We start from the raw sequence: 22,872 nt of genomic DNA, 5'->3' as shown, positions 1-22,872 counted from the left end.
CCATTTTGAAATACCTAAGCATGTCAAATTACTCTACTTCATGCATTCATGTTTTTGTGATTTTGTCATCCAGAATTAAATGCTAGACATGGGAGAACCTACGACGATACACATGGCGAGGTATGCTTCGTGCCAATTGGGAAATCAGATTTTAGGATTAACCAATCAAACTATCTTTAATTCAAACATGGACCGTTCGTGCACAATCAGATGATGGAATGCACCGTTTGGCGAGGAATGCTTTGCATCGTTAATTCTTGGGGATATTTGGATTATGGGGGAGAGTTGGACTTTGGAATAGGAATGGAAATGAATAACTTCTTTTCCAATCTTAATGGTTGGGTGGAGTACATTTCTTGTTTCGATTATGGAGGGGGTATGGGAATGTGCCCCAATCCTCTAAAACTCAATCCTTATTCCGTCCTAGTATTCAAAATCTATTCCGATTCCGATTCCAATTATAATTATGTACTAAATACATCAGGAGTTATGGCCATTCCGATTTTCATTCCAATCGATTCTGATTTCAGTCACGAACCAAATGCAGCCTTAAAGACTTCTTGCTAAGCCCTTAGCATTTAGGGAGCAAATGCGGCAGCCCGAGGGCCCGCTCTGACTTTGTTCCTTGTTAGGCTTTTGGGCCGCATCTGTGGAATATTTTGCAGACTCTTGGCCTGGGCCTGGCCTATTTGTATTCCCCCATATGTGATAGGGAATTAGGGTATTCAGACCGTGCGATTTCTGTCCTTTTCTAGGGATGGGAAAAGTTGACTTAAGCTGGTCAAAACTCAACTCCAAACCAGCTACGTGTCTGGTTTGGTTCGTGAATTTCCCTCCTTCTACTTCTTTGTTTTGGCCTCTTTTCCTTTTCTTTTTGAGCTGACTTTTCAACAAGTTGTTTACGTCAGGTCATCTTGCATTTAGTTTTTCGTACATTGAGAGTCATCTTACATGGTGTCGTGTAGAGTAGCTGCCTCATAACCAAAAAAGGGGCAGTTTTCTGAGACGCAGGCAACGTACTTCGCCTTCTAAAGCTATAGAGCACATGTTTGTATGACCAACAATTCCAATAATTATTTGGTAGCTGAGGTTAAGATGTCCTCGTGGTAACTAACTTTCTCATTGGAAGAGATGACTTCCGAGTCGGCACTCCCGCGATATGGCGTTCGATGTGGGGGTTCCATCCTGTACTTTATGATGGGATGTCTTCACCGATTTGGCCGGTCTCCAATTGATACGTTTTATAATTGATATTTTAGGGTGATGCAACTCGGTTTCTGTTCCATACTGAGGAAGTTTTGTCTTAATTTTGTATTTGTTTGACGGGCTATTTGGTTGTAAAACTAGGAATTCGTGGGAAGCAAGGACAGTTTTTCCAAGACAACGTAAATATTCAACTCTGCTCGCGCTAAGCAAATGTATATGAGAGTAGGTTCAAATTACAATGCATCCAAAATGAAAGTGATAAGCTAGAAAAAAAATCAAAAGAAATTTTGGACTTTCATTGACTTGAACACCTTTCACGGCTTAGCAAAATCAAAAGTGGGACAAGGCAAAATGGTTTTCTTATTCCTTTTTTGACTGATCCTATTTGGTGGCCCTGTCTCCATCGCTCTGATTTTGTTGTATGATCCACACACTTGAGCTGTTTCCATTTGGCATGTGAAAAATGATGCTAAAGTTGTTATGGCTAAAGGGGGTGGAGACAAGCCAGGTTGAAACATGCCAAGCATGGCGCAAGCTTGGTATTTGAATTTAAGCCATTTTGAGCTGGCCTTGAACTACTCTTGAACAGCTGATGATCTACAAAATTCAAGCAAAACTAAAATCCCTAAAAGCCTTTACATTCATATCTTGAGCTAAAAATACTCTTTATATTGTCATGATAATTTATGATATAATATAATTTTATTCATAAAAAATAATAAAATTATATATGATATATAGTAATATATATCAAATATCTGGTCTCTTTGTTCCAAGTTTAATCTAATTGAGCACAAGCAAGTCTATCTTATCCTAGGTTGCCTTGTTTAGCAATTAAATGGGCCATATCTGAGCCAAATTTCCAACTGAAACACAACTTGCTCCTTAAAAAGCTGGTTGGTTTGGTGACCCTAATAGCCTAATAGCCAGTTGGACCATTTTATTTGCCATCATATCTTTAACTACTCATTAATTAAATATAACACACGCATAGGAATCATTTTTATGATATGACCTATCTCTAATTGGGACTAATAAGAAACAAATAATACCCGGTCTATCTCAAGAAGTTGTATATAGTTTCATCCATCTGAAAGGCCAAAACCTTTCCAAATTTATAAAATTTAAACATATGTGTTCCGATTTTCAAAAAAAGCTAATTTTCACTTTTTGGAGATAGCCATCATTTGCACCAAGCAAGTACTCCAAAACAAGTGCATTAAGCTACAAAAATACTTCATAATGAATTAATTGCCATATATTCAGTCTTGTGGATAAGCATCTAGCATATAGTTTTTATGAATCCGTTTGTTGTTCATTCATTGAAATCAGACATACGACCTTGTTCCTTTAAGATGTCTTACTTGTGCATCTTTATTTTATTTTATTTTATTTTTTGGTATAGGACGACACATTTGATTGCTAAGGAACATCACACCGTACCAATTGAGCATTTTGAAAAGAAACCATAGGCTTATGTCCAAGCTCTGGCTTATGCTAATGGTCATTCTCTTCAACTTTGCAACCAAGAATTTTGGGTTGAGTTTAGAATGTATCCAAGCACCGAGGTTGTAACAATGCAGTACCTCACCCAAAAAGTTAATCAGAATATACTATTTGATTCTTTGGCCTTGTACATGGATCTATCCGTTATCTATGTAAGACTGAACATATGCTCATGCAAGTCCTGATATACTCTCTTTATTTAAGCCCTAACATTCTTGGCAGTCTTAGAACTCACATCTGTTCAAATCCAATCATGAGAGCTATGAATCTAATCATAAACACCATATTAGCTCCTGGTCAACCCATATGAGCTGTGCATGCTATAGTATCCCTTAGCTGATACAGACATATATCAAATCTGATTCTGACGCCTTTCTTATTTAAAAGGATTAGCCAAAAGATATTAGTTGGGTTTCTTGGCCCTCTATAGATATTTAAATCTACGTAGTGCATAACTAATGCGGGGCTAAAAAAATATTTCTGCTTGAGTAATCATAACAACCTAGGTAATTATTGTGAAATTAGGTAATTCTCGCTCCCTTAACTATATATATATATCAAAAGAAAAAAATAACACCTTAACACTGACACTTAAATTTAATTAAATGATGCTACTATATATAATCATAAAACAACCATAGCAGGGGTCTGTTATGACTACCATAAAATTGTAATGGATTGTTATTAATCAGCCTTTATGCACCTTCTCAACAAAAGAAAAACAAAAACTGTTCAAGCAATGGTTACGTATTCTTGACTTTCTGAAAAAGGAAGTCAACAATCCTCAGCTTGACTGGTGAGGGAAAGTTTCCTTTAAGTCCGATACGGCTAATGGTTTTTCCGTAAATTCCCTGGTTTATACGTTTCCGGCCCAAGCAAAAGTTGCAATTGATTTCAGGAGACGTGAAATAGAAGAACTCTGACCGCAAGCGCGCGTCCAAAGTAGGAATTGACTATAAGAGGAAGAGCAAGTTCAGTACAAAGGAGAAATGTTCGTTGCTGGGGCAGCGATTTAACTTAGGATCTTACATTAAGATTTCCCACCGAACTAATTCTTCTTCTTTTTTTTTATACTTTGAGTAAACACTTCGGTATTCTTGAAGAAAGATACACTTGCTGATTGAGTATTTCACTCTACCAGGCTTTTTATTCAATCATTTATTTATTGCATATCTCATATATAATCTTTTAAAATATTGTTTGGTCGACGACTGCTTGGACTGAACCAACGATAAAAAAATGTAGCAATGGAACCATGGTGGAGTCTAAAACCCTAGATAGCGACACTTTGGAGGACGACGGTCTCCATGGTGAGGCCTGGTCCGAATCCATAGAGCACTCCCCAGTCGAGCCCCTCTCCGGTGGTCCCTTTCCCTTCCTTCGCCGACCGCTTCCTCATCTCGTCCAGTATGAAGAACACGCAAGCGCTGGACATGTTCCCGTACTCGCTAAGCACGTGCCGCGTCGCCCGGAGCTTCTCCGGCTTCAGCTTCAGTTTGGACTCGAAGGCGTCAAGTATGGCCGGGCCACCAGGGTGCGCAATCCAGAACAAGGAATTCCAGTCAGAGATACCCAGCGGCTCGAACGCCTCCTCCAGGCTCTTCTCGATGTTCTTGGAGATAATGGTGGGGACCTGGTTGAGGAGGTGGAAGGTGAGGCCCACTTCCCTGAGGTGGCCTTCGATGGCCCCCTCGCTGTCCGGCAGTACCAGCTGAGCCGCCGAAGCCATTCGAAAGAGCGGCCTCTCGACACCTTGGATCGGATCCGCTCCGACGATGAGTGCCGCTGCACCGTCGGCGAAGAGGGCCTGGCCCACGAGGTTGTCGAAGTGGACGTCGTCGGTGCCTCGGAAGGTGACGACGGTGATCTCGGAGCACACGACAAGCACGCGAGCACCCTTGTTGTTCTCGGCGAGGTCCTTGGCGATGCGGAGCACGGTCCCGCCGGCGAAGCAGCCCTGGTGGTAGAGCATGACTCGCTTGACGGACGGGTTGAGGCCGAGGAGCCTGATGAGCTGGTAGTCGGCCCCGGGCATGTCGACGCCGCTGGTGGAGCAGACGACGAGGTGAGTGATGTTTGACTTGGGGCGGCCCCACTCCTTGATGGCCTTGACGGCTGCTTCCTTCCCCAGCTTCGGCACCTCCTCCACCAGGATGTCCTGCCGGGCATCCAGAGAGGGCGCCATGTAGGCGCACATGTTCGGGTTCTGCTTCAGGACATCCTCGGTGAGGTACATGTACCGCTTCTTGATCATGGATTTCTCACCTGCAACGCGACGCAGCAAACTAACGTCAAAAAAAAACGAGCGACTTGCATGTGTATCTCTCATTCATGAGTTTGGATGATAATATCGATCATCTAATTGTTGCATGCCTGAGAGAGTTTGGATACGTATGCATGCATGATCTGGATAAAAATGTGTTGCGGACAGCTCCCTCCATATTCTTTGTTTTTTTATAATTGGAAGAAAGATGCATGGGAACACGATCGGATATCATGATTCATGCATGCATGCTCACTAGGTGTCATGAGATAGAGCGAACGTGCCAAAGTGGTTTCTAAGTACTATACCAAAAAAGTATACGAGGAACCAAGGAATGCAACAATTAATTAAGCTCTTACATATGCGCTTGAACTTCTCTTTGAGCTCGTGCTTGTGCTCATTGTTGGTGATTCGGAAGTAGAAGTCCGCGTAGGTGCTCTGGTCGACGGCATGAGGAGGGTTGGCGGTTCCGATGGCCATGATCGTGGCCGGGCCGTCAGCCCTCTGTGCCTTGCGAATGGACTCGATGCTGGCCATTCTAAGTGGAAGGGAGATGGAGAGATGGGCAGCGGCTGCTGAAGGTTTAATTGTTTAGGGTAGAGCGCCGGGGAGTGTGGAGGAGCATGCTCTTCGCTCCCATATATATAGCCCCTCTGGGCTCTGGGTGGAATTATAAAATGAGGGGCGGAACACCCTCTTTTCTGGGCGTTGATCTCGCCACGGCACGTCATGTCCCACCTACCCAAAAGGTGGCCCGTGCTATTCACCAACCTCCGCCTCCTCATGCTCTGTGTACGTCGGATGACAGGGCCACCTTTTTGGTAGCTGGCACAGGAGGGCGCCGTATGGGCTAGGGATGCGGGTTTGCTGGCTGTAATGCTGGTTGACTACTACTAGGTTAATTAGAAGAGCTTGAATAATTAAATTAAATAAGTACTTGTTTCTTTGATTGTTAGCACCAGCACGTAAGCAATGCTACCGGGTAAAATCTAAATTGAATAATACAAAATAGTACAAATATGATGATAAGCAAAAGCAATAGGCGCATTGACAATTAAATGCTGCACCAAATACTGATACGTTGGTCCGAGATAATTGTTTCATAGAAAAACTGCTATTATAAATACCGAAGTTATTTTTCATTGCAAAAATATATCTACGATTATCTTTTAATTTGATCTGATGATAATGAATGCTTAGAGAGTGTTGGTCAATCCACATACAATCGAGCTGATTCGACTAAAGAGCCTCCGAAGCTTAAGTCGAAGAGAGCATTGAAAAATAGAAAAATAAAGAGAAAAGAGTGATATAGAATAATATGAGATGCATAGCTTCTTTTTTTATAGGCGTAAAATTTTTATTCTACTTTAGTTGGACTCTTCAAAGTCCTAAATTAAGTGGAGAACTATCTTTAAATTTTGTTTTGTCTCGATCAGCTCAAAAATATGAATACAATTGAAATTAGTCTTATGACATGCCACGTGTGAGCCCATGCTTGAAAGATGAGGTTTAATTAGCTACATCACATGCCCTTCCACTTCTGTGTCAAAGTCATTTTTCTCATCTCGGTCTAGGAAAAAATGGTCCACCTCATCTCGCTCATTTTTTTAGATCATAGCTCACGTATTTAGTTCATCAAGATTTTAGGTGATAGCCCTAACATTTTGATAGGCAATTTGGGCGGATTTATTTAGAATCCAAAATGGTTGATAGTTTGTACGATGAAATATTTTGCATCTCGTCAAGTCAGAAATGTGATCAAGCATATAGATCTTCGGTTGATCTGAGCCATTAAAATCTTTTTGTTCTAAGAACTATTGGGGTCCACTTCTTGTATCGAGAGCCGTTAAGGTCGGCCCTTTGCCTTAAAAGCCATTGTAATCGGATTTTGGACCTAAGAGCAGTTGAGGTTGACTCTTTGACCTGAGAGCCATTTATGTCGGCTCTTTCACCTAAGAGCTATTTAGGTCGGCTCTTGGATCTTTGTCCCTGGGTCCAGCATTTCGAGCCTTAAGCTTTCGGCTTTCAGTAAGCTGTTATTGTTTATGGTTGGCTTGTAGAGGCCACAACCTTTTTTGCAGTAGGCTTCGGAAAACTGTCTGTGTGAGGCCATCTTCTAGACCTTTAGCCCCTAGTCCAGCCTTCAAAGGCCATTAAGGTTGAAGTTCGGCTTATTTGGTCTTTCTTCTGTTGGTCAACTCTAAGAGTCATTGTTATGTGAGGTCGGTTTATCATTTTCTTTCCCTCCATTCCCAGCCTTAGGAGGATGAGTCACAGAGGTTTGGCTTAATGTCGGTTTTTGGGCCTGTGCCCCCTAGAGTTTGGCTTTTGCCCTTCATGTAGTTTGGCTTTTGTCCTCCGGGAGTTTAGTTTGTTTGGTTGCTTCTTTAAGTCACCTTGCACGAGTTATTGTCGAATGAGATCGACTTATTCTTGCCTTTATCCCCTTGTCGGCTGAAGATGCTATCAATCCTAGATGGATCAAGAACTTCGCTACCCAATCGAAGCCGCCTTCATGCTTGGACGGATCCAAATTTTTTCTGCACCTAAAAAATAAATTAAATGTTCTTTAGTACTTACTGTAGAATAAAAAATCTGTCCAAGTGCTTGAAGTTGTGTTACTGAGGTTGTGATCCTCTTGAGATTGGCTTGAGAGTAGTTTTGGCTCAAGGTCGAGGTCCTCATAGTGTGCCAAATTTGACCCGACCTAGCCTAAGCCAAGATATCCTCCTCGTCTAGCTTTGCTCGCGACTAGTCAGGTTAAGTCTGCCACTTTCGATCCAAACTAGCATGGGCTAGGATTTTTATCTAGACAGTCATTGGATTAGATCCCATGGGTGTCGCCTCGGCCTATCCTAAGCTGGGTTTTTTCTCCTCACCTCGCTTTTCTCGTCTCCGATCTAGTTGGCATGCCACTTTAATCCGCCCTAGCTGGCTAGGATTTTCTCCTTAGGGTGGCTTTTCTCAGGACCTATCAGGTGGACATGCCACGCTGATCTAACATAGCCTAGGCTTGGATTTCTTCCTTCAGCTAGGTATTCTCCCGACTAGTGAAGTCGGGCATGCCACTTTGATCTGATCTAGCTTGGGCTAAGATTTTCTCCCTTAGCTAGTTTTATGCTCGGTTAGCTAGGCCGGGTAGTACCTTCGAGCCAAGTCGAAGATAGAATTTTTTTTATCTCAGCTGGTGTTATGTCATCAGTTGTGATCCAAGTCTCATCTCAGCTAATTTTTTTATCCTGATGGTCCTTGGGATGGATCCCATAGGTGTCACCACAGCCTAGTCTGAGCGAAGATTATTCCTCCTAGCGATCTTTGGGATGAATTCCATGGTGGGATCATGAGCAACGAAAACTAGATATCTTGCATTTAAAACCATTCCAAATGTTTAGATCAATGAATATTCAATTCAAACATGGCATATGTGCAAATACCTATTTGAGGCCTGCAGGATATATTGTGGTTTAGTTTGGCTACCATCACCTTGTTGCCCCTGATTGGGTTTCAAACTTGAGTCATCGAGCTCTACAGATTTGGCCATTTTGCATGCCAATAGAACTAGTTGATGTGTTCGATCTATCCAAAGTGATAAAAATAGGCCGAGGGGCATTAAATTTATCCATAATTGCAAGTCTGCGATGATGAACAAATAAAGAAGATGCAAAACATCAATTATAGAGGCAAAAATAGTTGGACAAACATAGGTCCAAAATGGAAAGAGTGCACTCGGGAACATAGGGAGCTAGTCTGAACTAGTCCAAAATCAGTTCAAAAATGGGAGAACTAGGCGGTCAAAGGAATTAGATCGGTTCAGACCGATCTGGTCAACACAGCTACACCAGTCAACTTAAGATGCTGATGTGGTTGGCATGTTGAAGTTTTAATCGACCAAACACATGGTGTTAAAACTGATGTGGTGACATGGCCACTAATGTGGCTGATGACATGTTTCGTGACTTGGCAAGATGTCATGTCATTATGTTGGGCCATTAATGGCGCGATAGCTTGCATGGTTGATGATGGGACTTGATCTTGTGGATGATGATGTGTTAAGCTATCTTAACCCAAACATATCGGCTTTGGGTCCTTGAGTGTGATCGTATATGGATTTGAGCCCAAATCTGTGGCAGCTTAAGTTAAATGGATCAAATTAGGATCTTCAGGATGGATTTTTGTTTTAGATCCACTGGAGGTGAATTCGATCTGCTCTTTCTCTCCTTCCACGTGAGGATTTAGATCCAATGCCTAATAGTAGCGACAATGATGGCATTGGTGAGGAGGGAGCAATGGATGAAGATGCCGCTATCAGCTAATTTGGTGACTTGGATGGCTAGAAGCAGTGCTCAAGGAGAAGAGGATTCTTGGGAACACTCATGGAAGAGAAATATGCTGCGGAGGAATCCTCTTTATTGGTTTTGCACGCTCAGCTGTCATTATCATGATGGGACATCTTGGCAGAGAGAAGCATATGGTGGTGCGAATCTCTTAGTGGAGAGAGACGATGACACAGGATCTCTCAGCGGAGAGGGATGGCGGTGTGGGATCTCCCAGCGAAGAGGGACAGTGGCACAGGATCTCTTAATGGAAAGGTATGTTGGGGCAACAGCGGTGATGGTGACAGCTTCCCAATGGTGGCGATTAAGGTCAGCCTTGGGGATGAGGATGGGCTTTAACTCAGATCGGCATGAGCTTCTACTTCTTAGCCACTGCAATCATGACGGTGTGGCCCTTGGGGTCGACGACATGGTGCTAGCCAGGGCCGATGCGGTGACATTGTAGCTTGTTGGAATAGAGACACTGTGGGAGAGACATCGTGGAAGAGAGTTGGCCGTGGAGCAAGATTTTAAAGTACTAGTGAGCATTGAAATTGGGGCTCATAGTCATGCGTCTTGAGCGCACGACACTTGCATCATGGATCCTTTTTTGTCTTCTAGAAATTCTCGGATCAGTTTTCTTGATTCTTTGGCGGATCATTAGCTTCAAATTTCTTTCTTTTTGTGGGGGGTGGCTTGAGGCATTTCTTGAACTAAAAATTGAAGGTTTTGCAACTTAATTTTCTCCACATTTTATGTTCGCCCTTTTTTGGCTTTCATAATCATTGTTGACAGAGTGCTTCATTGTTCTTTTGCTGGAGGAAACCCAAAAATTCGTGGTTGGCAATGTTAAAAGAAAGATTTTTGTTTTTATTAGACCCAATTAAATATCTGAGAATTCTATTTAAATTATTGGAAAGATTGTTAATGATGATAACCGATTGCGGTGTTCAAAAGCGTTTTCTTTAATCAGAGTGGTGAGATGCCAAGAGAATATCGTGAAAGGCTGAAAGCATCTCGGTATTCACTGGATGACATGTTAAGGTGCAAATATGATCGATGTCGCTGTGGACGATTGTTGGAAAAAATGCAATCAAGAAATACTGATGCCGCAAACTTTTTTTCCTCTTTGCATAATTAAATAGGATATCACTTACCAAGCAACAATAATCTCTGCAATCTACTCAAGGCAAAATAACAAGCAAAATAATTAAGCAATCTAGAAACAAGAGACAATATACTTTTTAACATGAAAAATTCTTCTATGTAAAGAAAACCACGAGACCTAGTCCATCCAAAAATTTTCACTATTTAGAATAATGGGAATACAATATACCCTCTCTAGATCAACTACAGGCTACACAAACATCAACAAGATTTAGTTTTGTTTCCACAACAACAATATTCATCACCAATATGACAGATTTTAACAATAAACAATAAAATAAAAAATAGATCTCACCAAGTGTTGATCCTTGAAATAATTAATAGGGAAGACTTTTTAAAATTCAAACCATTCAATTTATAGCTCTCAATGCCGAAAACAATATACTAAAATTTCAGTCAAATCTGGATACAATCAATAATCCGATTCCACAAAGCCGCACCCTTTTTCTCTTTCTTCTTTTGTTTTTTTTTTCTAATTCTGTTTCCGTAGAAACCCAACGACACCCGGTTTTGTTGCAATTCCTCACCCAAGCCATGGTTTCGTTCTTATCTTCCTTTTTCTTATTTAAATTCAAATAAGGTGGGTCCCACATGAGGAGGGACCACACCAACAACGGTATGCATGAATCGAAAGTTATCCGCACGATTCAGATCGTAACTGTTACTAAGATCCATTGACCTACTTAGCTTAGTCCTAAGAGTTAAACTTAAGAGGTTGTTTTCCACCATAGAGTTACAAAATCATATTTTTCCCCATTACTTAAAGAGGTTGTTTTAGGGCATAGGATGATTCGTGCATTCTTTAAGTCTTGTTTGTTCTTTTTATATGATATGGTTCTTCAGTTGGATGAGCGATAGAAAGGAATGAAACATAATAAACAAATGAAAATTTTATTTTCATTGCTTCTAGATTAATGTCCATAAATGAATTGGAAAGGGCAAGCAGGAAACTAGGCACAACCACGTCAAAACTAAGAAGCTTTTTTATTAATCTTTTGCTTCCTTCTTTGAGTGCCTGATTTCATCTACATCATTTTCTTTTGTTTAAAAATTGCTATTTTTAGGTTTCCTTATTTTCAACAAGTATGATCCTAATTTTTTCAATGCTCCTTAGCCCCTATTCCTATATCATTTTCTAGGATCACACTTCGTTTCTGCCCCTGCTACGTGCAACTCTAATTGAGATACAAGCATTCATTAGATTTGAGGGTTTTTGACGGTTTGCCTTCCAGTCTTTTTTCAGAACAAATCTGACCACAAATCAGTAACTGAAGAAGAAAGGAGGCAATCTTTGGGCATTGTGGTTTTCATATATTTTGGAAATCAATTTGAGTCTTTTGACATATTGAGGAATGATTTGAATGCATAAAAGAGTTGAAAACAGGATATTTAGGCCCTGTTTGGGGGAGCTGTTGGCAATAGAGCTGTTGGAAGTAGAGCTGTTCGAAGTAGAGCTGTTGGAAGTAGAGCTTTTATAAAAAGCTGTTTGCTGTTTGGTAACTACATTTCTAAAGTGCTGTGGCGCTTTAACATTTGTTTGGTAAACAAACTGAGAAAGTACTTTTGTATGACAAAATGACCATAAAAGACATTAGTAGTATTATACAATAGTGCATAATAAAATATAATATATATTAATACATAAATATATGATATAGTCTAATATTAATGTAATATAATATTATATTATTATAACATAGTACTATAACATTGTATACTATAGGATAATAATTTGATATAATATTAAATTATTTAACATAACATAATATTATATTTTATTTTATTTATAGTATAATGCAATAATAAATGTATAAAATATTATAATTATTAGTATAAATTAATTTTTCACTCTTTTGATGACCATTTATTTCTCTAACAAATTTTCTAGCTAGATGAAAAAATTAGTTAAATAATTACTAATATTTTTATTTATTTATTTATTTATTTATTCTTTCATTTATATACATATTTATTTATTTATTTATTTATTTATTTTCTTTTTTTTCTTTTTTTTTCCTTTTTTTTCTTTCCTTTTTCTTCTTTTTCTTTCCCTTTCTTTTTTCTTCTCTTCTTCTCCTTCCTTCCTCCTTTTCCTTCTTCTCCTTTCTTCTCCCGCGAGGCCGGTGGCGCCGGAAGAGGGCCGGGTCGCGGCGGCCGCGGGAGGAGGCCCGGGAGGGGAGTGGGACGGTGGGCCCCGGCGACCGCGGGGGGAGGGGGGCTTGGGAGGAGGCCGGGACGGCGGGCTGTGGCGACCGCGGGGGGAGGGGGGCTCGGGAGGGGGCCGGGACGGCGGGTCGCGGGGGGAGGGGGGCTCGGGAGGAGGCCGGGACGGCCGGCTGTGGCGACCGCGAGGGGAGGGGGGCTCGGGAGGGGGCCGGGACGGCGGGCCGCGGGGGGAGGGGGGCCTCGGGAGGGGGCCGGGACGGCGGGCTGCGGCGCCTGCCGGGGAGGCGGCGGCCATGGCCGCTCCTTCCTCTTTTTTTGTTCTGGTGGGTCGCAGCGATGGCTGGGGAGCACGGCCACGGGTGGCTGGGCAGCCACGGGCTGCCTCCCAAAACAAAAAAAAAAAAAAAAGGAGGGCCGGCGACATTGAGGAGAAGAAGGAGATAGAGAAGGAGAGAGAGAGGGGGCAGAATTTGAAGAGGAGATACATTTCTGGCTTGATGTATGCATAGGAACTCAGGCTTTATTTATTCTCAAATAGTAGCACACCACAAATTTGCAATTCACCTTCAATGTATGTAAATAAGTGCAAAAATAAGCCTCAACCCAACTCCCAAAACATGTAAAACCTAATTGATGGTGATATGGATCGGCATATGACTGATGGAGATATGCAATTGAAAGAAGACATGGAAATGTAAATTGCACCTCTGGGGCCTGCAGAACAAGTTTAAGCGAGTCAAAATCCCTTTCTGTTGGTGGAAGAACTTATGTTAAAGAGCTTACATGAGGGAGTGGTCATCTTAGTAGGAATACAGCCATCACTGTCTTTCTGTTCTCGACTTTGATTCCCTCTTGCTTTCGCCTCTACGAATGATCAATGCAGCTTACCTCATCATATAACCTAAAGTATATGTCCCTTCGGGTCACAGCATGGGTCCATTTGAATGAACTGGTTCATGTTAAGGGAGAAAACTGTGTAAGTCTACTACTGTTGCAGAAAAGAGTTACGCCATGTTATTAGGCGGGCATGGAGGCTCGATTAAAGAAGAGTTGGGAGCTGTCCCTGCATGAGGGAAGTATGGTTTTGGAGTCTCGTCGCATCATATCTATGAGGTGGTCCTGGAAGGATCCATGCATGGAATCCTGTCGATCAACCAAGCAGGCGTGCTCTTATGGTTTCATCATGAACAGGTTCACTGCACAATCTGATCCATTCTCGTATCATTCATATATCACACTATGTTTCCACCATTTTGAAATATCTAAGCATTCATGGTTTTGTGATTATGTCATCCAGAATTAAATGCCATACATGGGAGAACCTACGACGATACACATGGCGAGGAATGCTTCGTGCCATTTGGGAAATCAGTTTTTAGGACTAACCAATCAAACCATCTTTAATTCAAACATGCACCGTTCGTGCACAATCAGATGATGGAATGTACCGTTTGGCGATATTTGGATTATGGGGGAGAGTTGGAGTTTGGAACAGAAATGGGAACGAATAACTTCTATTCTAACCATTTGGTTGGGTGGAGTACCTTTTTTGTTCCGATTATGGAGAAGGTATGGAAATATGCCCCAATCCTTTAAAACCCAATCCTTATTCTCTCCTAATTCAAAACCTATTCCGATTCCAATCATGTACCAAATACGTCGGGAGTTATGGCCATTCCGATTTCCATTCCAATCAATTCTGCTTCCTGTCACGAACCAAACGCGGCCCTAAAGACTTCTTGCTAAGCCCTTAGTATTTAGGGAGCAAATGTGCCCGCCTGAGGGCCTGCTCTGACATTGTTCTTTGTTAGGATTTCGGGCCGCATCTGTGGAATATTTTGCCGACCTTTGGCCTGGGCCAGGCCCATTTGTATCCCCCCATATGTGATAAAGAATTAGGGTATTCAGACCGTTCAATTCCTGTCTTTTTCTATGGACGGGAAAAGTTGACTGGGCTGGTCATAACTCAATTCCAAACCAACCACGTGTCTGGTCTGGGTCAAGAATTTTTGCCTCCTTCTACTTCTTTTTTTTGGCCTCTTCTCTTTTTGAATTGACTTTTCAACAGTTGTTTACGTCAGGTCATCCTGCATTTAGTTTTTCGTACATTGAGAGTCACCTTACATGATGTTGTGTACAGTAACTGCCTCATAACCAAAATAACTAGCAGTTTTTTAAGACCCAGGAAACGTGCTTGGCTTTCTAAAGCTAGAGCACATGTTTGTATGACTAATATTTCCAATAATTATTTGTTAGCTGAGATTAAGATGTCCTCGTGGTAACTAACTTTCTCATTGGAAGAGATGGCTTCCGAGTGGGCACGCCCGCGATATGGCGTTCGATGTGGGGTTCCATCTTGTACTTTATGATGGGATGTCTTCACCGATTTGGCCAGTCTCCAATTGATACGTTTTATAATTCATATTTTAGGGTGATGCAACTCGGTTTCTGTTCCATGCTGTGCCTTAATTTTGTATTTGTTTGACGGCCTCTTTGGTTGTGAATCTAGGAATTCGTGGGAAGCAAGGACAGTTTTTCCAAGATGAGGTAAATATGCAACTCTGCTCGCGCTAAACAAATGTATATATGAGTAGGTTCAAATTACAATGTATCCAAAATGAAAGTGATAAGCCAGAAAAAAAAAAAATCAAAAGAAACATTGGACTTTCATTGACTTGAACACCTTTCGTGGCTCGGCAAAATCAAAAGTGGGACAAGGCAATATGGTTTTCTTACACCTTTCTTGACTGATCCTGTTTGGTGGCCCTGTCTCCATCGCTCTGATTTTGTCGTATGATCCACATGCTTAAGCTGTTTCCATTTGGCATGTGAAAAGTGATGCTAAAGTTGTTATGGCTAAAAAACATGCCTAAGCATAGCGAAAGCTCGGTATTTGAGCTAGTCTTGAACAGCTGATGATCTACGAAATTCAAGCCAAACTAAAATCCCTAAAAACCTTTTCATTCATACCTTGAGCTAAAAATACTCTTTATATTGTGATGATAATTTATGATATGAAATAATTTTATTTATAAATAATAATCAAATTATATATGATATATATTAATATATATCAAATATCTAGTCTCTTTTGTTCCAAGTTTAATCTAATTGAGTACTAAGCAAGTCTTACTTATCCTAGGTTGCCTTGTTTAGCAGTTAAATGGGCCATATCAGAGCTAAATTTAATTCCAACTGAAACACAACTTGCTCATTAAAAAGATGGTTGGTTCGGCGATCCTAATAGCCTAATAGCCAGTTAGACCATTTTATTTACCATCATATCTTTAACTACTCATTAATTAAATACAACACACGCATAGGAATCATTTTTATGATATGACCTATCTCTAATTGGGACTAATAAGAAACGAATAATATCTGGTCTATCTAAAGAAGCTGTATATAGTTTCATCCATCTAAAAGGCCAATACCTTCCAAAATTTATAAAATTAAAAAAGATGTGTTCTGATTTTCAGAAAGAGCTAATTTTCACATGTTGGAGATAGCCATCATTTGGACCGAGCAAATACTCCAAACAAGCGCATTAAGCCACAAAAAAAATACTTCATAAAGAATTAATTGCCATATATTCAGTCATGTAGATAAACATTTAGCATACAGTTTTTATGCAATCTGTTTGTTGTTCATTCATTGAAATCAAACATACGACCTTGTTCCTTTAAGATGTCTTTCTTGCTCCATCTTTACTTTTTTTTTTGTGTGTGTAGGGCGATAGATTTGATTGTTAAGGAACATCAGACTATGTCTATTGAACATTTTGAAAAGAAACCAAAGGCATAAATGTCCAAGCTTTGGCTTATGCTAATGGTCATGCTCCTTAACTTCGCAATCAAGAATTTTGGGTTGAGTTTAGAATGCATCCAAGCACCGAGATTGCAACAATGCAGTAACTCACCTAAAAAGCTAATCAGAAGATATTATTTGATTCTTTAGCCTTGTATAAGTATGAAGATCTATCTGTTATCCATGTAAGACTGAACACATGCTCATGCAAGTCCCGATATACTTCCTTCATTTAAGCCTTAACATCCTTGCCAGTCTTAGGATCTATATCTATTCAAATCCAATCATGAGTGCTATTGTGGTTCAAATCTGGCCCGAAGGTGACCACGCCGGGGGAGCCGAGGGAGCCGCCGGTGCTGGAAAGGGAAAGACGAGAGCCACCTCCTGTGCAACGGCCTCGGACCTGCGCAAAGCCTCATCGGTATTCCCGGTGAGGACCATCCGACGATCAAGTTAGAGTGGGTAAATTTGGTCCGGCCAAAGGTCCCTTGGAAATTACCTGACCGAGCTATTTATAGCCTCGGTGGAGTAACCCAGGTGATGGAGGTACTGTCAGTTCCTATCATGAGGGGGCATGGCTCTGAGCCTTATGGCGCGCAGCTCAGGTTGGCTGGTGACGTGTGGTAGCCCGTTCTTGAGAACGGTAGGGCGTTGACAGTCACAGCAGGCTATGGCCGGAGTAGGCAGGGTATCGTCTGACTGCCGTTGGCCGGTTATGGAGACATGACATGGCAGTGTGGTGGAGTATGGCCACGTAGGTGGGCATAGGGCCACATATGGGTGCGGTCATTAATGAGGCCGAACTTCTTAAGTAGTCGCATCATGCGTTTAACGAGGTTGGCTTAGCAGATACTGTGAGTAGCTCGGTTTTCCGGATTCCGAGGTATGCTCGGAGGAGCGTCCCGAGCTCGAGGGTCGGAGCGTATCGTTGGGGGTTTGGCATCCCAAACTTGGTCGGGATGGGTGGACGTCTGTCTGGAGTTGGTGGAGCTTTAAGCGGAGTTCCGAGGACGAGCTGTCCCTGGGCCGAAGTGAAGATTCGGTCATTCATCGTTGGTGTTTACTTAGCCGAAACCGAGCGGCCTTTTAGTTGTGGGCTGAATGATCCATTTTTTCCTCTATCAAGTGCTATAAATCTAATCATAAACACCATATAATTAGCTCGTAGTCAATTGAAATGAGCCCATGCATGTTATAGTATATCTCCTAGCCTATACAAACATATATTGGATCTCATTTTGACGCCTTTTTTATTTAAAAGGATTAGTCAAAAGATATTAGTTGGGTTTCTTGGCCTTCTACAGATATTTAAATCTACGTAGTGCATAACTAATATGGGGCTAAAAAAATATTCCTGCTTGAGGGCTCATAGCGACCTAGGTAATTATTATGAAATTAGGTAATTCTTGCTCCCTTAACTATCAAAAGAAAAGGAAATACCTTAACACTAACACTTAAATTTAATTAAATGATGCTACTATAATCATAAAACAACCATAGCCGGGGTCTGTTATGACTACCATAAAATTGTAATGGATTGTTATTAATCAGCCTTTAGGCACCTTCTCAACAAAAGAAAAACAAAAACTGTTCAAGCAATGGTTACGTATTCTTGACTTTCTGAAAAAGGAAGTCAACAATCCTCAGCTTGACTGGTGAGGGAAAGTTTCCTTTAAGTCCGATACGGCTAATGGTTTTTCCGTAAATTCCCTGGTTTATACGTTTCCGGCCCAAGCAAAAGTTGCAATTGATTTCGGGAGACGTGAAATAGAAGAACTCTGACCGCAAGCGCGCGTCCAAAGTAGGAATTGACTATAAGAGGAAGAGCAAGTTCAGTACAAAGAAGAAATGTTCGTTGCTGGGGCAGCGATTTAACTTAGGATCTTACATTAAGATTTCCCACCGAACTAATTCTTCTTCTTTTTTTTTATACTTTGAGTAAACACTTCGGTATTCTTGAAGAAAGATACACTTGCTGATTGAGTATTTCACTCTACCAGGCTTTTTATTCAATCATTTATTTATTGCATATCTCATATATAATCTTTTAAAATATTGTTTGGTCGACGACTGCTTGGACTGAACCAACGATAAAAAAATGTAGCAATGGAACCATGGTGGAGTCTAAAACCCTAGATAGCGACACTTTGGAGGACGACGGTCTCCATGGTGAGGCCTGGTCCGAATCCATAGAGCACTCCCCAGTCGAGCCCCTCTCCGGTGGTCCCTTTCCCTTCCTTCGCCGACCGCTTCCTCATCTCGTCCAGTATGAAGAACACGCAAGCGCTGGACATGTTCCCGTACTCGCTAAGCACGTGCCGCGTCGCCCGGAGCTTCTCCGGCTTCAGCTTCAGTTTGGACTCGAAGGCGTCAAGTATGGCCGGGCCACCAGGGTGCGCAATCCAGAACAAGGAATTCCAGTCAGAGATACCCAGCGGCTCGAACGCCTCCTCCAGGCTCTTCTCGATGTTCTTGGAGATAATGGTGGGGACCTGGTTGAGGAGGTGGAAGGTGAGGCCCACTTCCCTGAGGTGGCCTTCGATGGCCCCCTCGCTGTCCGGCAGTACCAGCTGAGCCGCCGAAGCCATTCGAAAGAGCGGCCTCTCGACACCTTGGATCGGATCCGCTCCGACGATGAGTGCCGCTGCACCGTCGGCGAAGAGGGCCTGGCCCACGAGGTTGTCGAAGTGGACGTCGTCGGTGCCTCGGAAGGTGACGACGGTGATCTCGGAGCACACGACAAGCACGCGAGCACCCTTGTTGTTCTCGGCGAGGTCCTTGGCGATGCGGAGCACGGTCCCGCCGGCGAAGCAGCCCTGGTGGTAGAGCATGACTCGCTTGACGGACGGGTTGAGGCCGAGGAGCCTGATGAGCTGGTAGTCGGCCCCGGGCATGTCGACGCCGCTGGTGGAGCAGACGACGAGGTGAGTGATGTTTGACTTGGGGCGGCCCCACTCCTTGATGGCCTTGACGGCTGCTTCCTTCCCCAGCTTCGGCACCTCCTCCACCAGGATGTCCTGCCGGGCATCCAGAGAGGGCGCCATGTAGGCGCACATGTTCGGGTTCTGCTTCAGGACATCCTCGGTGAGGTACATGTACCGCTTCTTGATCATGGATTTCTCACCTGCAACGCGACGCAGCAAACTAACGTCAAAAAAAAACGAGCGACTTGCATGTGTATCTCTCATTCATGAGTTTGGATGATAATATCGATCATCTAATTGTCGCATGCCTGAGAGAGTTTGGATACGTATGCATGCATGATCTGGATAAAAATGTGTTGCGGACAGCTCCCTCCATATTCTTTGTTTTTTTATAATTGGAAGAAAGATGCATGGGAACACGATCGGATATCATGATTCATGCATGCATGCTCACTAGGTGTCATGAGATAGAGCGAACGTGCCAAAGTGGTTTCTAAGTACTATACCAAAAAAGTATACGAGGAACCAAGGAATGCAACAATTAATTAAGCTCTTACATATGCGCTTGAACTTCTCTTTGAGCTCGTGCTTGTGCTCATTGTTGGTGATTCGGAAGTAGAAGTCCGCGTAGGTGCTCTGGTCGACGGCATGAGGAGGGTTGGCGGTTCCGATGGCCATGATCGTGGCCGGGCCGTCAGCCCTCTGTGCCTTGCGAATGGACTCGATGCTGGCCATTCTAAGTGGAAGGGCGATGGAGAGATGGGCAGCGGCTGCTGAAGGTTTAATTGTTTAGGGTAGAGCGCCGAGGAGTGTGGAGGGGCATGCTCTTGGCTCCCATATATATAGCCTCTCTGTGTGGAATTATAAAATGAGGGGCGGAACCCCCTCTTTTCTGGGCGTTGATCTCGCCACGGCACGTCCTGTCCCATCTACCCAAAAGATTGCCCGTGCTATCCACCAACCTCGGCCTTCTTCGTGCTCTACGTACGTCGGATGACGGGGCTACCTTTTTGGTAGGTGGGACGGTAGGGCGGCGTATGGTCTAGGGATGCGGGGTTTGCTGGCTGTAATGCTGGTTGACTACTACTAGGTTGGTTAGAAGAGCTTGAATCATTAAATTAATTAAATAACTACTTGTTTCTTTAATTGTTAGCCCTGGTGCGTAAGCAATGCTACTGGGTAAAATTTAATTAAATCATACGAAATAGTTAAAATATGATGATAAGCAAAAGCAATAGATGCATTGGCAATTAAATTCTGCACAACATTCTCCAGGCCGAGATAACTGTTTCATAAAAAACTGCTATTATAACTACAAAAGTTATTTTTCTTTGTAAAAATATATCTACGGTTACTTTTAATCTGATCTGGTGACAATGAATGCTTAGAGAGTGTCGGTCAATCTACTCACAACCAGAGCTGATCCGACTGAGGGGCCTCCGATGCTGAAGCCAGACAGAGCATTGTAAAATAGAAAACTAAAAAGAATAGAGTGATATAGAATAATATGAGATGCATAGCCCCTTTTTTATAGACGTAAAATTTTTATTCTACTGGAGTTAGACTCTTCAAAGTCCTAAGTTAAGTGGAGAACTGTTTCTAGACTTTTTTTTGCTTCGATCAGCCCAGAAATATGAGTATAATTGAAATTAGTCTCATGACATGCCATATGTTAGCCCATGGTAGGAAGATGAGGTTTAGCTACATCACATGCCCCTCTACTTCCATGTTCGAGCCATTCTTCTTAGCTCGGTCTCTAGGAAAGTAGATACGTTCAAACATGGTCCACCTCATCCTGCTCATTTTTTTAATCATAGCTCATGTATTTAGTTCATCAGGATTTAAGTCGGCTCTTTGACCTCAGAGTTATTAAAGTCGGCCTACCCTGAGCTAGGTTTTTTCTCCTCATCTCGCTTTGCTCGTGACCGATCCAGTTGGGCATGGCACTTTGATCTGACCTACCTGGCTAGTATTTCCTCCTTAGGGTGGCTTTTCGCAGGACCTATCAAGTCAGACGTGCCACTTTGATCTAACCTAGCCCGAGCTAAGATTTTTCCGTCGACTAGGTTTCCTCATGACTAGTTATGTCAGGCATGCCACTTTGATTAGATCTAGCTTGGGCTAAGATTTCCTCACTTAGCTAGTTTTATGCTCGGTTAGCCAGGCCAAGTAGTACCTTCGAGCCAAGTTGAAGCTAAGATTATTCTTATCTCAGCTGGTGTTATATCATCACTTGCGATCCAAGTCTCGTGTGAGCTAGAATTATTCATCCTAGTGGTCCTTGGGATGAATCCCATAGGTGTCATCTCGGCCTAGTCTGAGCTGGGACTATTCCTTCCAGCAATCCTTAGGACGAATTTCATAGTGGCGTCGTGAGCTGCGAAAACTAGATATCTTGCATTTAAAACCAATCCAAACGTTTAGATCAATGAATATTCAATTCATACAAGGCATACGTGCAAATAATTGAGGCATGTAGGATATATTGTGGTTCAATTCGGCTGCCATCACCTTGTTGCCCCGCTTAGGTTTCAAATCTGAGTCATCGAGCTAGGCGGATTTGGCCATTTTGCACGCCCATGGAAGTAGTTAATGTGTTGGATCTATCCAAAGTGATAAAAATTGGCCGAGGGACATCAAATTTGTTCATAATTGTCAAGTCTGCAATGATGAACAAATAAAGTAGATGCAAAACATCAATTATAGAGGCAAAATTAGTAGGACAAACATAGGTCAAAAATGGAAAGAGTACACCCGAGAACATAAAGAACTAGTCTGAACTAGTCCAAAATCTGTTTAAAAATGGGGCGGTCATAGGAATTAGACCAGTTCAGACCAATCTGGTGAGGAGGGAGCAACGGATGAAGATGTCGCTATCAGCCAATTTGGTGACTTGGATGGCAAGAAGCGGTGCTCAAGGAGAAGACGATCCTTGAGAACGATCATGGAAGAGAAATAGGTTGCGGAGGAATCCTCTTGATTAGTTTTGCACGCTCAGCTGTTATCATCATGATGGGACACTTGGTAGAGAGAAGCATATGGCAGCACGAATCTCTCAGTGGAGAGGGACGATGACATAAGATCTCTCAGCGGAGAGGGATGGCGGTGCAGGATCTCCAAGCAAAGAGGGATAGTGGCATAGGATCTCTCAATGGAGAGGTACGTTGAGGCAACAACGGTGATGGTGACAGCTTCCCAATGGTGGCGATTAAGCTCGGCCTTGGGGATGAGGATGGGCTTTAACTTGGCTACCATCGGCATGAGCTTCTACATCTCAATTGGTGCGATCATGAGGGTGCGGCCTTTGGGGTCGGCAACATGGTGCTAGCCAGGGACAATGTGGCGGGGATGATGTGGCTTGTTGGAATAGAGACACCGTGGGAGAGACATTGCAGAAGAGAGTTGACGGTGGAGCAAGGTTTTAAAGTACCAAGGAGCCTTGAAATTGGGCTCATAGTCATGTCTCGTGCACATGACGCTCACATCATTGATCCTTTTTTGTCTTCTTGAAATTCTTCAA

General features: G+C 42.5%; 2 protein-coding genes across 2 annotated transcripts; both read right to left on the bottom strand.

Annotated features, from left to right (window-relative positions):
* Positions 1 to 3,855: 3,855 nt before the first annotated feature.
* LOC120111590 (chalcone synthase-like) lies at positions 3,856 to 5,617 on the bottom strand. Its single transcript, XM_089930839.1, has 2 exons — positions 5,335 to 5,617; positions 3,856 to 4,977 (listed from the first exon to the last, which is right to left on the bottom strand). The coding sequence occupies exons 1-2, from the start codon at positions 5,510 to 5,512 to the stop codon at positions 3,986 to 3,988; spliced, it is 1,170 nt and encodes a 389-aa protein (XP_089786965.1). The 5' UTR covers positions 5,513 to 5,617; the 3' UTR covers positions 3,856 to 3,985.
* A 12,813-nt stretch (positions 5,618 to 18,430) lies between these two features.
* On the bottom strand, positions 18,431 to 20,191 carry LOC103700702 (chalcone synthase-like). Its single transcript, XM_088722178.2, has 2 exons — positions 19,910 to 20,191; positions 18,431 to 19,552 (listed from the first exon to the last, which is right to left on the bottom strand). The coding sequence occupies exons 1-2, from the start codon at positions 20,085 to 20,087 to the stop codon at positions 18,561 to 18,563; spliced, it is 1,170 nt and encodes a 389-aa protein (XP_088578304.2). The 5' UTR covers positions 20,088 to 20,191; the 3' UTR covers positions 18,431 to 18,560.
* Positions 20,192 to 22,872: the final 2,681 nt, after the last annotated feature.

This window comes from Phoenix dactylifera, chromosome 5, assembly GCF_051530095.1.
Source record: "Phoenix dactylifera cultivar Ajwa chromosome 5, Ajwa_hap1_PhDact_Kaust_v1.1, whole genome shotgun sequence".
NCBI classification, from domain to species: domain Eukaryota; kingdom Viridiplantae; phylum Streptophyta; class Magnoliopsida; order Arecales; family Arecaceae; genus Phoenix; species Phoenix dactylifera.
This window is presented reverse-complemented; position numbering and strand designations above follow the sequence as displayed.

What these genes read in the sequence shown, in the direction of transcription:
- LOC103700702 (XM_088722178.2), bottom strand. Translation starts at nt 20,087, where the DNA reads ATGGCCAGCATCGAGTCCATTCGCAAGGCACAGAGGGCTGACGGCCCG. An exon ending in AGAGAAGTTCAAGCGCATAT is followed by an intron (nt 19,553 to 19,909) that starts GTAAGAGCTTAA and finishes GTCGCGTTGCAG; the next exon opens with GTGAGAAATCCATGATCAAG.
- LOC120111590 (XM_089930839.1), bottom strand. Translation starts at nt 5,512, where the DNA reads ATGGCCAGCATCGAGTCCATTCGCAAGGCACAGAGGGCTGACGGCCCG. An exon ending in AGAGAAGTTCAAGCGCATAT is followed by an intron (nt 4,978 to 5,334) that starts GTAAGAGCTTAA and finishes GTCGCGTTGCAG; the next exon opens with GTGAGAAATCCATGATCAAG.